The 15335-nt window shown below is 40.8% G+C and overlaps 1 protein-coding gene across 1 annotated transcript; it reads right to left on the reverse strand.

Moving 5' to 3' along the window:
* Positions 1-13311: 13311 nt before the first annotated feature.
* On the reverse strand, positions 13312-13818 carry LOC142163061 (uncharacterized). Its single transcript, XM_075220311.1, has one exon. The coding sequence runs from the start codon at positions 13816-13818 to the stop codon at positions 13312-13314; it is 507 nt and encodes a 168-aa protein (XP_075076412.1).
* Between the last annotated feature and the right edge of the window lie 1517 nt (positions 13819-15335).

The raw sequence follows: 15335 nt of genomic DNA on the forward strand, positions 1-15335 counted from the left end.
GGGCAGAAGAGAATTTGGATAAGGTGTTTGAGAGATTATTTGCTGAAATGAGCATGGTTCAGGCCGAGGAAGGGTCAAGCGGAGCAGACATACAGTACCTCGGACGACATGCTAACATCAACAATTGGGAAGCTACTCCTTTTCCAATTCGGAGGGAGTCGTGGTAGTGGGTTTTGTTTTCCTTTTGTCACCTGGATTATTCCAGGGTTTGTAATCCAGTTGCTATGTTCCGTCCGTTTGGATGAGTTAAAACCTTGTTATCTTTACATTCAATGAAATGCAATTTTCTTTGTTCCTAATTTTGTTTCCATTTTTTCTTTTCTTTTGTACAGTTCTTTTTATGCTGATATCAATGATATGACATGCATGAGGAATCTTCGGCCCAATTTTAAAAGCCAATCTAGCTCGGAAGTAATAATACAAGAAATCGAGTGTGATGATAGGGTGGATTGTAACAACGATGAAGCTTATGAGGAAATTAGTAAAGAATTAAGTCATTTTGAAGAAAAACCCAAACCTAACCTAAATGACATAGAAACAGTTAATGTAGGGGACCAAGACAATGTGCGGGAAACTAAAGTAAGTGTTCATCTGGAGCCACAACTCAAGGAGGAGATAATTAAAGTATTGCATGAGTACAAAGATGTTTTTGAATGGTCATATAATGATATGCCAGGTCTAAGCACCGATTTGGTGGTTCACAAATTACCCACTGATTCGGCACTCCTCCCTGTCAAGCAGAAGTTGAGAAAGTTCAAAACGGACATAAGTGTGAAGATCAAATAACAGATTACCAAGCAGGTTACACGGTACCCCACTTGGTTAGCTAATGTCGTGCCTGTGCCGAAGAAAGATGGCAAGACTAGGGTGTGTGTCGATTATCGAGATCTTAACAAGGCAAGTCCAAAAGATAATTTCCCACTGCCCAACATCCATATACTGATTGACAATTGTGCCAAACATGATATTGGCTCTTTTGTGGATTGTTACGCGGGTTATCATCAGATTCTAATGGACGAGGAAGATGCAGAAAAGACGACATTCATCACGCCGTGGGGAACGTATTGTTATCGGGTCATGCCGTTTGGTTTAAAAAATGATGGGGCAACTTATATGAGGGCCATGACAACCATATTCCATGATATGATACACAAAGAAATCGAGGTGTATGTGGATGATGTAATCATGAAATCTAGACAGCAATCTGACCATGTCAGAGATTTGAGAAAGTTCTTTCAAAGGCTTCGCAGGTACAATCTTAAGCTCAATCCTGCAAAGTGCGCTTTCGGGGTACCATCTGGGAAGTTGCTGGGGTTTATAGTCAGCCGGCGGGGTATTGAATTAGACCCGTCGAAGATCAAAGCTATTTAGGAACTGCCACCTCCAAGAAACAAAACCGAGGTGATGAGTTTGTTGGAAAGATTGAACTATATCAGCAGGTTCATTGCTCAGCTCACGACAACTTGTGAGCCGATTTTCAAATTGTTGAAAAAGACACTGCGGTCAAATGGACTGATGAATGTCAGGAGGCTTTTGATAAGATAAAGGGGTATTTGTCGAACCCACCCGTGTTGGTCCCGCCAGAACCAGGGAGGCCCTTAATTCTATATCTGACGGTTTTGGATAATTCATTCGGTTGTGTACTGGGGCAGCACGATGTTACGGGTAGAAAGGAGCAGGATATCTACTATCTCAGCAAGAAGTTCACATCTTACGAGGTCAAATATACTCATCTGGAAAGGACGTGTTGCGCTCTAACTTGGGTGGCACAGAAGTTGAAACATTATTTGTCATCCTACACTACTTACCTCATATCTCGCTTGGACCCGTTGAAGTATATTTTTCAGAAGCCCATGCCCACATGGAGGCTTGCAAAGTGGCAGATCCTGCTTACAGAGTTCGACATTATCTATGTGACACGGACTGCGATGAAAGCACAGTCACTAGCCGATCATTTGGCTGAGAACCCCGTCGATGAAGATTATGAACCTTTGAAAACTTATTTCCCTGATGAAAAGGTAATATACATTGATGAATTGGAACAAGCCGAGAAGCCGGGATGAAAACTTTTCTTTGATGGGCTGCAAATATGAAAGGTGTGGGAATAGGAGCGGTACTTATTTCTGAAATCGGTCAGCATTTTCCTATTACAGCTCGGTTTCGTTTCTGCTGTACGAACAACATGGCAGAATATGAGGCGTGTATATTGGGATTGAGATTAGCTGTGGATATGGGTGTAGGGGAAGTCTTGGTCATGGGTGACTCGGACCTACTGGTACACCAAATTCAAGGAGAATGGGAAACACGGGATTTGAAGCTTATATCGTATCGGCAGTGTCTACATGAGCTTTGCCAACGGTTTCAGGCCATAGAATTCAGGCACATTCCAAGGATTCATAATGAGGTTGCCGACTCTTTGGCTACTTTGGCGTCGATGTTGCATCATCCAGATAAGGCTTATGTTGATCCATTGCAGATTCAGGTCCGTGATCAGCATGCTTACTGTAATATGATAGAAGAGGAAATTGACGGCGAGCCGTGGTTCCATGATATCAAAGAGTACATTAGGGCGGGAGTATATCCGATACAAGCCACCGGTGATCAGAAAAGAACGATTCGGCGATTGGCAAGCGGGTTTTTCTTTAGTGGAGGAGTGTTGTACAAAAGAACTCCAGACCTCGGGTTGTTGAGATGCATGGATGCAAGACAGGCCACATCTATCATGACTGAGGTACATTCCGGAGTTTGTGGACCGCATATGAGTGGGTACGTTCTAGCAAAAAAGATTCTCCGAGCAGGTTATTATTGGCTCACGATGGAGCGGGATTGTATCCGTTTTGTGCGTAAGTGTCATCAGTGCCAAGTGCATGGAGATTTGATTCATTCTCCACCATCAGAATTACATACGATGTCCGCACCATGGCCTTTTGTTGCATGGGGCATGGATGTTATTAGGCCAATTGATCCAGCAGCGTCAAATGGGCACAGGTTTATTCTGGTAGCTATAGACTATTTTACCAAATGGGTGGAAGCTAAGACATTCAAGTCTGTGACTAAGAAAGCTATAGTCGACTTCGTGCACTCAAATATCATCTGTCGGTTTGGGATTCCGAAGGTAATCATCACAGATAATGGAGCTAATCTTAATAGTCATTTGATGAAGGAGACATGTGAGAAGTTTAAGATTTCTCATAGGCATTCTACTCCATACCGTCCTAAGGCAAATGGTGCGGTTGAAGCAGCCAATAAGAATATAAAGAAAATACTCCGGAAGATGGTTGAAGGGTCTAGACAGTGGCATGAGAAATTACCGTTTGCATTGTTAGGGTACCGCACCACCATTCGTACCTCGGTGGGGGCGACTCCTTATTCATTGGTGTATGGCACCGATGCAGTAATACCTGCAGAGGTGGAAATCCCGTCTCTGCGAATCGTTGCGGAGGCCGAGATCGATGATGATGAATGGGTGAAAAGCCGTCTTGAGCAGTTGAATTTGATTGACGAGAAGAGATTGGCATCAGTGTGTCATGGTCAACTGTACCAACGAAGAATGGCAAGAGCATACAACAAGAAAGTGCATCCAAGGAAATTCGAAGTCGGACAGTTAGTACTGAGGCGGATTTTGCCTCATTGGGCTGAAGCAAAAGGAAAATTTGCCCCAAACTGGCAGGGACCATTTGTAGTAACCAGAGTGTTATCTAACAGAGCATTGTATTTGACAGATGTGGAAGGAAAATGTATAGAAATGGCCATCAATTCCGATGCGGTGAAGAGATATTATGTATGATTTCTTTATTTCTGAATGTATCTGTTTGTATTTGGCATACCTTAAAGATTGAAATGATAAAGGCGTTTTGTCCTGCTATCCAAACACTTTTATCCCTTGTCATCCCCTTTGAGCCTTGCTTATTTTTCATACCCCTCTTTCGGAATCAACTGCAGTATCAGGGAACACAGGTGCCGAACATAAAAGAAAGAAGAGAAAAACAAAGGAAAAAGAAAAAGAAAGAAAAGAAAAATAAAAAAGAAAGAAGAAGAAAAGAAGAGAAAGGAAAAATGAAAGCGAAGGAAAAGAGAAAGAGAAGAAAAGAAAAAAAAGAAAAGGAAAGAAAGAAAAACACAACAACAAAGGTAATTATGATACAGCGAACTACGTTTGATTTGATCCCGAAAGGGTACGTAGGCAGCCTTACTCCGAGGTTCAGTCATACCAAAATAAAAATCCAAAAATCCCCAATCAGGAAACGGGGGCAGAAGTTGTGATTGTTGTGAAAAATTGGATTCCGAAAGTTGTAATTTAAACCCATTTGAATTGTTTTGAGCCTTTTATACCTTTCTTTCTAACCCAATCCAAAAGCCTACATTACGGTCCAAAGAAAGACCTTCTGATCATTTTTTGATAAATGCCAAGTCGAGTAGGTAGCTGTAATTCGTGGCAGTGACAACACTCTGGTTCAAGCAAGAAGAACAAAAGATAAAAATGAGAGAGTCTTATGGGTGAAAACCCTCGCGGGCACTGTAAGGCGACGGGAGCTGAGAGAAAATAAAATGAGAGAGTCTTAGTGGTGAAAACCTTCACAGTCACCTCAAGGCGAAAGTGAGTTGAGAAATGGCAAACTGAGAAAGGTCTGTTGATGGAAACCGTTTGTGGTACCGCAGGAAAACAAGGTTAAGGTCTGGGTAATTCAAACAATTGATGGAATTTCTGGCCAATAAGGTATGGCAACTGAGAGTTGTTTAGTTGGATCGGTTGGGCCGATTAGTCCGAAATGCATGTCATGACCATTGGTGCTAGCTGTTCTGGTCAGATAAGTTTCTTTTCTTTACTTCATTTTTAGTAGTCATCCGGTTTTGGATTCTTCTTATCCTTAACCCATAAAACCATTGCATTTCATTCTCTTTTGGGGGTTTTGTTTGTCTAAATGTTCTAATGTCAGTTATGTTCAAAAGCAAGTGGGAAAGGATTTCAAGGCTCACTACCAGCTTCCGGAATTATAAAGCACAACGTGGTCAAAGCATGTCAAAAATAACATGCTGTAAAGTGGAATACAGGGAATTAACGGAAGTTTCATCGGTGAAATGATTGGGGAATATCGTGGGAAAGGCAAAAGCTCAAACAAAAGGTCAGAAAAGTGAAATAACAGCATGGGTGTAAAACATTTAGGTCGCCAGATGTTGGGAAATTTAAAAGTTGGTCAGAAAGTCAAGCTGTTCAGGGTCAGTGCGTGGAAGTCAGTCAACACAAAGCAATGCAGGGGAAGGATTTTTCAGCAAGAATGCCATCAACTAACCACCATTTTAAACTAACGGAATTTTCTTTGATTGAAACAGGGGCAGAAAGTTGGTTGTTCAGGAGGAATTCTCCATAAAGGGAAAGCAAGCAGTAATCAGATTTAACCGCAAAGTATGGTGGGATTAAAAACACAAAATAATCATGAATAGCATAGGGGAATATAATTTGGTTGCAAAGTTTGCATGTTTAGGATAAAATGCAAGTTGTTAGGACCTTCCTGGATAACAGGATGTAGCTTAAAACCCTTGTAGATAACATGATGTAGCAAGAGTAATACGTTAGGTTCGTAATTGTTAGGAGTTGTCACGACCTCCCTGGATAATTGGATTTAGCCTTCAATTCTTAGTAATATGTGGTAATATGATTCAGTTTAATGCTCACCCATACACCCCGCTTCCAAATCGGGGTAGAAAATTTTCGTTGGTTGTTTATTTGTTGAAGTCAGGAGTCCGCCTGGAGAACAGAGACATACATTTTAAATGTTAGAAGTCAGGAGCCCACCTGGAGAACAGAGACATACAATTTAAGTTTTAGCAATCAGGAGCCCGCCTGAAGAACAGAGGTGACACAATTCAAGTTTTAGTTTTCAATCAATTTCTTTGTCTATTTTGAAGCAGGAGTCCTCCTGGAGAATAGAGACATACATTTCAAGTTTCGAAAGTCAGAAGTCCGCCTGAAGAATGGAGACATACAGTTTAAATTTTAAAAGTCAGGAGTCCGCCTGGAGAATAGAGACATTCAATTTCAAATTCAGAAATTAGGAGTCCGCCTGGAGAATAGAGACATACCATTCAAATTTTATACAATCAGGAGCTCGCCTAAAGAACAGAGGTGATACAATTCGAATTTTAGTTTTCAATCAAATCTCTTTGTCTAATTTGAAAGCAGGAGTCCGCCTGGAGAATAGAGACATACAGTTCAAGTTTCGGAAGTCAGGAGTCCGCCTGAAGAACGGAGACATACAGTTTAAATTTTAAAAGTCAGGAGTCCGCCTGGAGAATAGAGACATTCAATTTCAAATTCAGAAATGAGGAGTCCGCTTGGAGAATAGAGACATACCATTCAAATTTTATACGATCAGGAGCCCGCCTGAAGAACAGAGGTGATACAATTCGAATTTTAGTTTTCAATCAAATCTCTTTGTCTAATTTGAAAGCAAGAGTCTGCCTGGAGAATAGAGACATACCATTCAAATTTTATACAATCAGGAGCCCGCCTGAAGAACAGAGTTCAAGTTTCGGAAGTCAGGAGTCTGCCTGAAGAACGGAGATATACAGTTTACATTTTAAAAGTCAGGAGTCCGCTTGGAGAACAGAGACACGTATTTTGAATTTTAGCAATCAGGAGTCCGCCTGGATAATAGAGGAGTATTTTCAATTTTAAGTTTAGCAGTCAGGAGCCCGCCTGGATAATAGAGGAATACATTCGAGTCCTATTCAAGTTCTGCAGTTTGGAGAGAGGGAACAACATCTCAGTTGAATGGTTGAAGTAGCAACAAGGAATTTTATCGGGAAAACACAAGACAATGAGGCAACAAGAAAACAAAAGGCAACAAGGAAGTACAAGAGCAAGTTTGAAGAATTTAGATAGGATTTTTGTAATTCATAGTTCATAGCTTAGTCTAACTTCTTTTATTTTCGCACGGTGTAATAAGGGAAGTCAGCAAGCTGCAGCAACAGCAATCACAGTGAAATCACAGCTCCCGGTAGTTCCAGCTACTGGACACTCCCGAACTACACTGACCTGATTCCTGTTTAGCCCAGGATATGTAGGCAACCTCTGAAGCAGGGTGCGGTCAAACTTTTCAAAAATGCTTCACACGGAATTTTCAAACGGGCAAAAATCGCTCGTATTTGCTCACTTATCTTTGCCCGAAAATATTTCATGTTTTCGAGCAAAGAGGGGCAGCTGTGAGCACGTGATTTTTGCCCTATATATGAATAATTCCCAAAAATTCAAACAAAATGATTTTCCTTTATTTTTACAATTCTTGTGAATTTTTGGTGTCATTTCGTGTTAATTGTTTGCATTTTATTGGTGCATGTTGATTCATATAAAACACAAAAATATGCATTCGCGTTTTAGGATATAATTTCATATTTTTAGGACCGATTAGGGGTTAATTATTTTAGAACAAAACGTGAAAAATCACAAAATTAGTCTTTAAACAATTTTAGGAATTAATTAGTCTTTGTTTTGAAATAATTAGGATTTTATGTTAGTTTTGCATCTTTATAAAAATTATAAAAATTATTATCAAATTAAAAATGAGAAAAGGAAATAAAAGAGAAAAGAAAATAAGGTTAGAAAAGTGGTCTTAATAAAGACCCAAATTTAGGCCAATTCGTTGAAAATTTTCAGGCCAAAGCGCCCTTAGACCCGTTCCAACCAGATCTAGGCCCAATGCTTCAATACCCGGCCTACCTCAATCAAGTCCAAAACGATGTCGTCTCCCCAGCCTTCAATCACGACCGTTGGATCTCATCAATCCAAAGGTCCGGATCTAACTAGGATGTTTGGTATATAAGTGTCCGAAATTCCCCCCTCACCCCATTCGTACCGTGTCCTTCATCTTCATGAACCCTAATCCGCGCCGCCCCCAAATCCCTCGCCGACGGTGAACGTCACTTACACCGTTCAAACCCAAATTAACACCATAGATCCCCCATGAATCCCTTTTTCCATTCCCGTTATTGGTTTCCCTCGAATGTTGCCAGAGTTCGTCGAATCTCAGTTTGAAGTTTTCCGGCCAAGTCGCAAGTTCATCCAAACCAGCCCAAAATCATACCACACAATCCCCAGACTTCCCTCAACCCAAATCCATGACTATTTTCCTTCAAATCTCTGTGAAGTGGCTCGAATTTCAGATCTAAGAATTTCTGGCCAAAACCCTAAACCAAAATCTTTATGATTTCGAACTGTAATATCCTTAACCATGTGTTCTCTTGTAAGAACACATGGTTAGGGATGTTGCGTGTCAAAAATCTGAAAAGATTCGGATGTCAGCGACTGGCCAGAGTTTTCGTGCTTCAGTGAGTTTTCTTGTTTCATTCTTTTACTTTCATTTTTCTTTTCCTTTTTTGAGTGAAGTTTTAATTACAGTTTTTGATTTTGATTTCGGTAAGTGTCTTGTTAGTCTTGTGTTTAGTCAGTAAGTTTTTCCATCTCTAGTTCTAATTTGGTTTGCTTCACGCTTTGTTTAGTAATCGATCATAGTTTTAATCATCTTAATCAATTAGTTTTGGGTTGATACAATTCTGTCTGTTAACTATTAGCTATAGGTTTAGGTTAATATCGATTCTTTCTTCGGTTTAGATTTTGAATACTTATTTAATATTGGGTCGTTGGTATAATTAGATTGACCTGTGTCCTGTTTTCATGAAGTTGGATTTGGAAGTCGTTTGAGACTGATTTCAGGTAGTATTAATTGTTGTTCAATTTTAGTAGTAATTGAAATAGTGTTTAAGATAGTCTGTTTGGATATAGCTGAATAATTCATCTGTTAGCTAACTTCAGCTAAGGGTAAATGGGTCTAGTATAGCCAACTGAAGTTAGTAATTTTAAGAGTTAATAAGAGTAGTTTAGACATGGGAAAATGGTAAGTTCTTTAAGGATTGGTAATTTCAAAATAGGGGTAAGGGTAGTAGAGGAATTGCCTAGCTAAAAGAGCACCCTAGAGCCTTCTAGAAGGGTACTTTAGTGTAGATGGTAGCACAATAGAGGTGCTTACTTGAGTAACAAGTTAAAAATAAGAGGACCAAACTGAAAATAAGGGAGGGACTAAAAAGAAACCCAAAATCCGATTTACTCTTTGGTAGCACCTATAAAAAGGCATGACCATTGCCTTGAGGAAGGGGGAACTTCGAGCCATAAAAATGATCCCTCACAAAAATTCTCTTCATTTTTAGATCTGAAAACTGAAATTCAAAATTTCAAAAGCCAAAAAAATACAGTAGAAATCTGATAGAAAACCAAAAAAAAATAGGTTAGTATTCCATTGAAATTTCCATTTTTAAACTCCCAGCAGTGTTCGAGTTCAAGGCCTGGTAGTTGCATCTGCTGATTTCGAAGGGTTGTAAGACTCACTGAGCTGGATTTCGATTGAATCTGGTTTTGACTGGACATAAAAGGAATCTGCAGGATAATTGTCAAGGTTATTTGGTCCATTCTGATTTTGGTTTGAGTCGATTTCTCAGTGGTTTCAAATTTCTTCCTGGGCTGTGTTTTGGTTGCTGTTTATTGTGGTTGCCAATCTGCTAGGGTTGACAATTGTTGCTGATCCTCTTCCTTTTCTGATTTGTGCTCTCATTCCAGGTACATGTTCAAACTTTCCCTGTTGTAATGACAAAATTGGAGTGAAACCAATGCTCATTTTAGATTCGAATGCAATGGAACCTTCATAGTTGAAGCCAATTGATGTAGTTCTAATTTATTGGTTTGAGTTCCGATTTGTTTAATTATTGTTGCCAACTGATACGGATCTGATAGTCTGTAATGTGAACTGTTGAACTCCTGTCGAACTAGTGATTTTCTATTTTGTGAAGCTTAGTGGACTGTTAGCTTAGCTTGTGTATCAAGTAGCTATAATTAGGACATGTGTCAAGATGTTGCATTACCTGGAAATTTCATCTCGAGCATCTGAACTGGTCAATCGTTAATATTGTTTTATTTGGTTAAATGTCAGTAGAAGTTGAATCCCTGGATTAGAATGGCAGTATTCCTATCAGCTATTAGTAATTCTGATCATAATTATTAATTAGTTTCCTAACTTGGAGTAACATCTATCCATCGCGCCCCTTCGTGGCTGTGGTTTGGGCTCGATGTTGGTTTCGTAGCCAATTTTTGTAGTCGTTCCGGTTGGGATTTGATCCCAGACTTTGGCATCACATTTGCCTGAGCTGCCCTCTACGTCCACTGGGCTGCCAGTTTTTCATCTGGGCCTGGATGCATTAATAGGCAGCCCAGGTCTGTCATGGTCAAGTAGTAATTTGAATTAGGCCTGGGTGCCTCAATAACTTGAAGCAACTAATTAAATATAAAGGATGTCCCCAAGGGCTCGATCCCAGGGCTTCACAGATGCCTGTCGTGGGTTCGAAATGTTGGCCTGCGTTAGGCCCAATGCCTGGAGCTGTGGGAGTTTGAGCTCATAGCATATGCATTATCTAATTTGGGCCTTCTGGGCTCCAGACCAATTTTCTTCGCATTTTTTTGTTTGAACTCGGGCTTGGAAGGTGTGGCCTTAGCTAATCAGGATTTTTGGGAGATAAATTAAGTAGATAATGGTAGTTGCCTTTGGTTTGGCTTTGAAACAAGCAAGACGAGCCTCGCCAAACAAAGTAAATAAATCGCGGGACACTCAATAATGGTTACATAAAATAATTAGAATTTGGGAGGGCCGACTAGTGATTTCACAGCCTTCCCCCACATAATAATACGTTAGAATCTTTAGGCACGTTTTTTTAATAAAATTACTTCCTTAAACTCAGGTGCACATTGATGCGACCCAAATCTAATCTCGACGAAGTCGAAATGGGTTGACAATCATGGGTGCATTGATTGCGACGTGGTTCGAAACGCGTTTTCACGACATCGCAATTATTTTAAAATAAACAATGATAAAAAGTGGCTTACGAATAAAAGACACATAAGCTAGCATGTATCAAAGTCCAATAAAATCAAATGCAACAGTTAAGCGACCGTGCTAGAACCACGGAACCCGGGAATGCCTAACACCTTCTCCCAGGTTAACAAAATTCCTTATCTGGATTTCTGGTGCGCGGACTGTAATACAGAGTCATAAATTTCCTCGGTTCAGGATTCAATTGGTGACTTGGGACACCATTAATATCCCAAGTGGCGACTCTGAAATAATTAATAATTAAATCCTGTTTCGATTGTCCTTTAATTGGAAAAACTCCTTTACGCCCTTCCGGGGGTGTAAGTGAAAAAGGAGGTGTGACAAAGCTTAAACGGGACAGTAATCAAACCGAGGGGCATTCCGCCCGGGCTTCGAACTGTCGATAAGGGGCCTTGGGGTCGATATCCGGCTCGAGCTCGAGCTATCGAGGGTAGCCGGGGAAGGGTTAACAATTAGAATATAACCGTAGAAGGCTCTCTATGGCCAGTGCCAAGCAATAAATAAAGAACAAGTATGAAAACAATAAATGCTGAGAGTGGCCTTGAGCGAGTAAGGGTGAGCAAATTAGAGAGAAGAAAGAGAGAGAGAGAGATATTATTGATCTTGCATAGAATAGTTGGAGCCATAGTCGCCCCTTACAAGGTGGTGTGAATTCCCTTTTTATAGGAGGGGAATCTAGTTATAGTACAACATACGTTAATTGTAAAAGCATGGAGATGGGATGGCTAGAAGTGACGCCTCGACACAGGCTCTGGGTAGGCCGGCTTTGTCAAACTTAGCCGCGTGTCTTGGGAATTCCCCGTTTTGCTCTAGCCTCGATCTTCGTCTTCTTTGAGTCGGGCCTTGACGAGCCCCGAGGGAGGGGAATCGGTCGCAACTCCACGTCCTCGAGGACTCGAGGTGTTCTCCCGAAGTGGCATGGTAGCAAGAAATTAAGCCCTCTGATTTCACCGCATATAAGGTGATTTTTTTTTTCTTATTGATACTTTTTATGTCCTTACTTTTGCCTAGCCCGCCTCTTTTGAGGTTTTCAACCTAGAGGATTCCTTTTTTTTCGTGGGTTGTACACAGTTTAGTCTCATGCAGGCCAGGAGTGTAGGAACATGCAGTTTAGGCTCATGCGTTAAGGAGCGTTGCAACTTCAATGATAATACTTCTTCAAGAACTTGCCATTGATAGGGCCGATTCTCATGCCACCTGTATCAACCATCTTGTAAGCCCCACTTGAATAAGCTTATTGCACGACATATGATCCATCCCATTTTGAAGTGAACTTCTCTACAGGTTTATGGGAAGTAATAATGAGTCTTTTTATGGCAAGGACTTGATCTCCTACCTAAAAGGATCTTGGGCGAACTCTTTTTTTGAAGGCGCGAGACAATCTAGCTTGATAAAATTCAAGACTCTATTGAGCTTCCAACCTTTTCTCATCAAGAGCCTCCAACTCTGCTAATCGAAGTTGAGCATTTTCTTCATCAGTGATGCCTTCTTGAATAGCTAATCATAATGAAGGTATTTGATGCTCGAGTGGCAAGAAGACTTCAACTCCATAAACGAGTGCATAAGGGGTCACTTGTGTTGGCGTGCGGTGAGTTGTCCTATATGCCCACAGATCTTCCTCCATATGATCATGCCAATCTCGTTTGGATTTTGAGACGACTTTCTTTAACAAGTTGCATAAAGTTTTGTTGAATGCCTCAGCTAGACCATTGGCGGCAGTGTTGTACATCGAAGAGTTACGTTGCTTGAAGCCAAAAAGATCACAAATCTTGTTCATCAACCTATTATCGAATGGCTTTCCACTATCTGTTATTATGTAACGAGGAATGCCAAAGCGATAAATAATGTTTACTCGGATGAAACTTGCAACATTTTCTTTGTTTACTTTCTTAAGAGCAACAACTTCATCCCATTTTGAGAAGTAGTCTGTTGCGGCTAAGATGTATAGGTGCCCACAAGAGGACTTTGGCAATGGTCCAACAACATCCAATCCCCAAGCATCAAACGGCTAGGATGCAACAGTCGGGTGCAACACTTCAGGAGGTTGATGAATAAAATTCGCATGGAATTGACAAGCCTTGCATCTTCGAGTGTAGTCCAAGCAATCTTTTACCATCGTCGGCCAATAATATCCCATCCTTTGTTTGTGGAAGTAGAGCTTTGGTCCAGACTGGTGTGACCCATATACCCCAGAATGTGCCTCTTGCAAAGCTTGGAGTGCTTCTTTTTCCCCTAAGCATCGCAAGAGTACTACCTCGAACGACCTTTTGTATAGAGTATCTTTTTAGAAAACGAAGTGAGGTGCACGACGACAGATTTCAATCCTTATTCTCGGATTTTCTGGAAGTATCTCATAGCATAAATAGTCAATAATGGGTTGTCACCATTCTTCTTTCTCAACTTCAGAAACATCGACAACATGCTTGAGTTCATTTTCTTCACCTTTAACCTCATTTAGCGGTGGTACTACCCATTTTTGGTAGACAGTAACTTCCGCTTGATCAGGCAGGGTTAATGATAAAGCTAGGGTAGCTAAAGCATCAACTTTCTTATTTTCTTTCCATGGCACATGCTGAATAGTCACATCACTAAGCCACCCTATTAACTTTTTAGCATAATCATGATATGGGCGTAATTCAGGCTTCTTAACGTCATAACTATCTAGAAGCTGATTGACCACTAACGGAGAGTCACCAAAGGCTTGAAATTGCAACCGCTTCATTTCGACAGCCATTTCAAGCCCAAGTATTAGTGCTTGATACTCAGCAACGTTGTTAGAGCAGAGCTGCGTCAATGTAAAAGAGTATAGCAGAACTTTACCTTGAGAAGTGACAAATATTGCACCAGCACCAGCTCTTTCGCGATGTGCAACACCATCAAAGTACATCTTCCATGGAGGCTGAACTTCAATGACCATTGTTTCCTCATCGGGTAGTTCGTTAGTTGGCTCCCAATCATCAGGTATAGGGTGATCTTCCAAGAAGTTCACTAACGCTTGTCCTTTTATAGCCTTTTGAGGGATGTGCACGATTTCAAATTGTTGAAACTGGAGGTACCACCTTGCTTTTATATCACTAAGGATAGGTTTTGACATCACGAACTTGATGGGATTTTCTCTAGAAACCAAACGAATGACATGAGCTTGAAAGTAGTGCTTTAACTTTTGGATTGAGAAGACTAGTGCCCAAATAACTTTTCAATTGGCGAATAATTCAGCTCATTTAGTGTCATCATCCTACTTAAGTAGTAAAGGGAGTTTTCTTTCCCTTCATTATTTTCTTGGGCCAACAGCGCTCCAACAGACCTTTCTTGTGCTGAAATGTATAATATCAGCGGCTTTCCAAGTATATGGGCTGCCAAAATCGGAGGCTTCATCAAGAAGGATTTAATGCTCTCAAAGGCATTGCTACACGCTTGGTCCCATTTGAAAGGGATGCCTTTCTTCATAAGGCGACTGAATGGTTGGCACCTCCCAGCTAGGTTTGAGATGAATCTCCTAAGGTATGCTAGCTTTCCTTGCAGACTCTTCAATTCATGAATATTGCGGGGCTCATGCATTTTCAAGATTGCATCTATTTTAGCTTGATCTATTTCAATCCCTCGATGTCGGACAATGAAACCCAGGAACTTTACGGAGGTAACTCCAAAGGCGCATTTTAATGGATTCATCCTAAGTTGGTATCTACGGAGCAACTCAAACACCATTCTCAAGTTTTTCAAGTGGTCGCTTTTCTTTCTTGATTTTACCACCAAGTCATCAATATAGCATTCGAAATTCTTGTGGAGAAGGTCATCAAAGATATTCTGCATAGCTTTTTGGTAAGTAGCACTAGCGTTCTTCAAGTCAAAAGGCATTACCTTGTAGCAATAAATACCCTCGGGGGTACGGAATGCAGTAAGCTCTTCATCTTTTGGCGCCATGCGAATTTGGTAAGAGCATGATGAACCGTCCATAAATGACATTGCCTCATACCCAGTAGTAGCATCAATCATCAGCTCTAGAATAGGAAGCAGGAATTCATATTTTGGACACGCATTGTTGAGATCCCTGAAGTAAACGCATACTCGAATCTAGCCATTCTTCTTCCTTACAAGGACAATACTTGAAACCCATGTTGGGTATTTAACTTCCAGAATAAATCCAACTTCGATGAGTTTGTTAACTTCAATTTCAATCAAGGGAACCAAGTCCGGCCTAAAGCGCCTTTGAGCTTGTTTAACAGGGCGAGCACCATTTTGGATTGCAAGGTGGTGGACTTCTACTTTTGGGTCCAAGCCAGGCATCTCTTCATAATTCCAAGCGAAGACATCCTTGGACTCCTTGAGTAACTCAATATAAGTGCTCTCTTTATCAACTTCTAGTAAAGCACTTAGGTAGGTGGGTCTTGGTTCTTCATCAGTGCC

The sequence above is a fragment of the Nicotiana tabacum genome, chromosome 8, assembly GCF_000715075.1.
Source record: "Nicotiana tabacum cultivar K326 chromosome 8, ASM71507v2, whole genome shotgun sequence".
Taxonomy (NCBI): domain Eukaryota; kingdom Viridiplantae; phylum Streptophyta; class Magnoliopsida; order Solanales; family Solanaceae; genus Nicotiana; species Nicotiana tabacum.

Bases quoted from the DNA above. Each gene is read 5' to 3' on its own strand.
- LOC142163061 (XM_075220311.1), bottom strand. From the start codon at position 13,818: ATGTACTTTGATGGTGTTGCACATCGCGAAAGAGCTGGTGCTGGTGCA.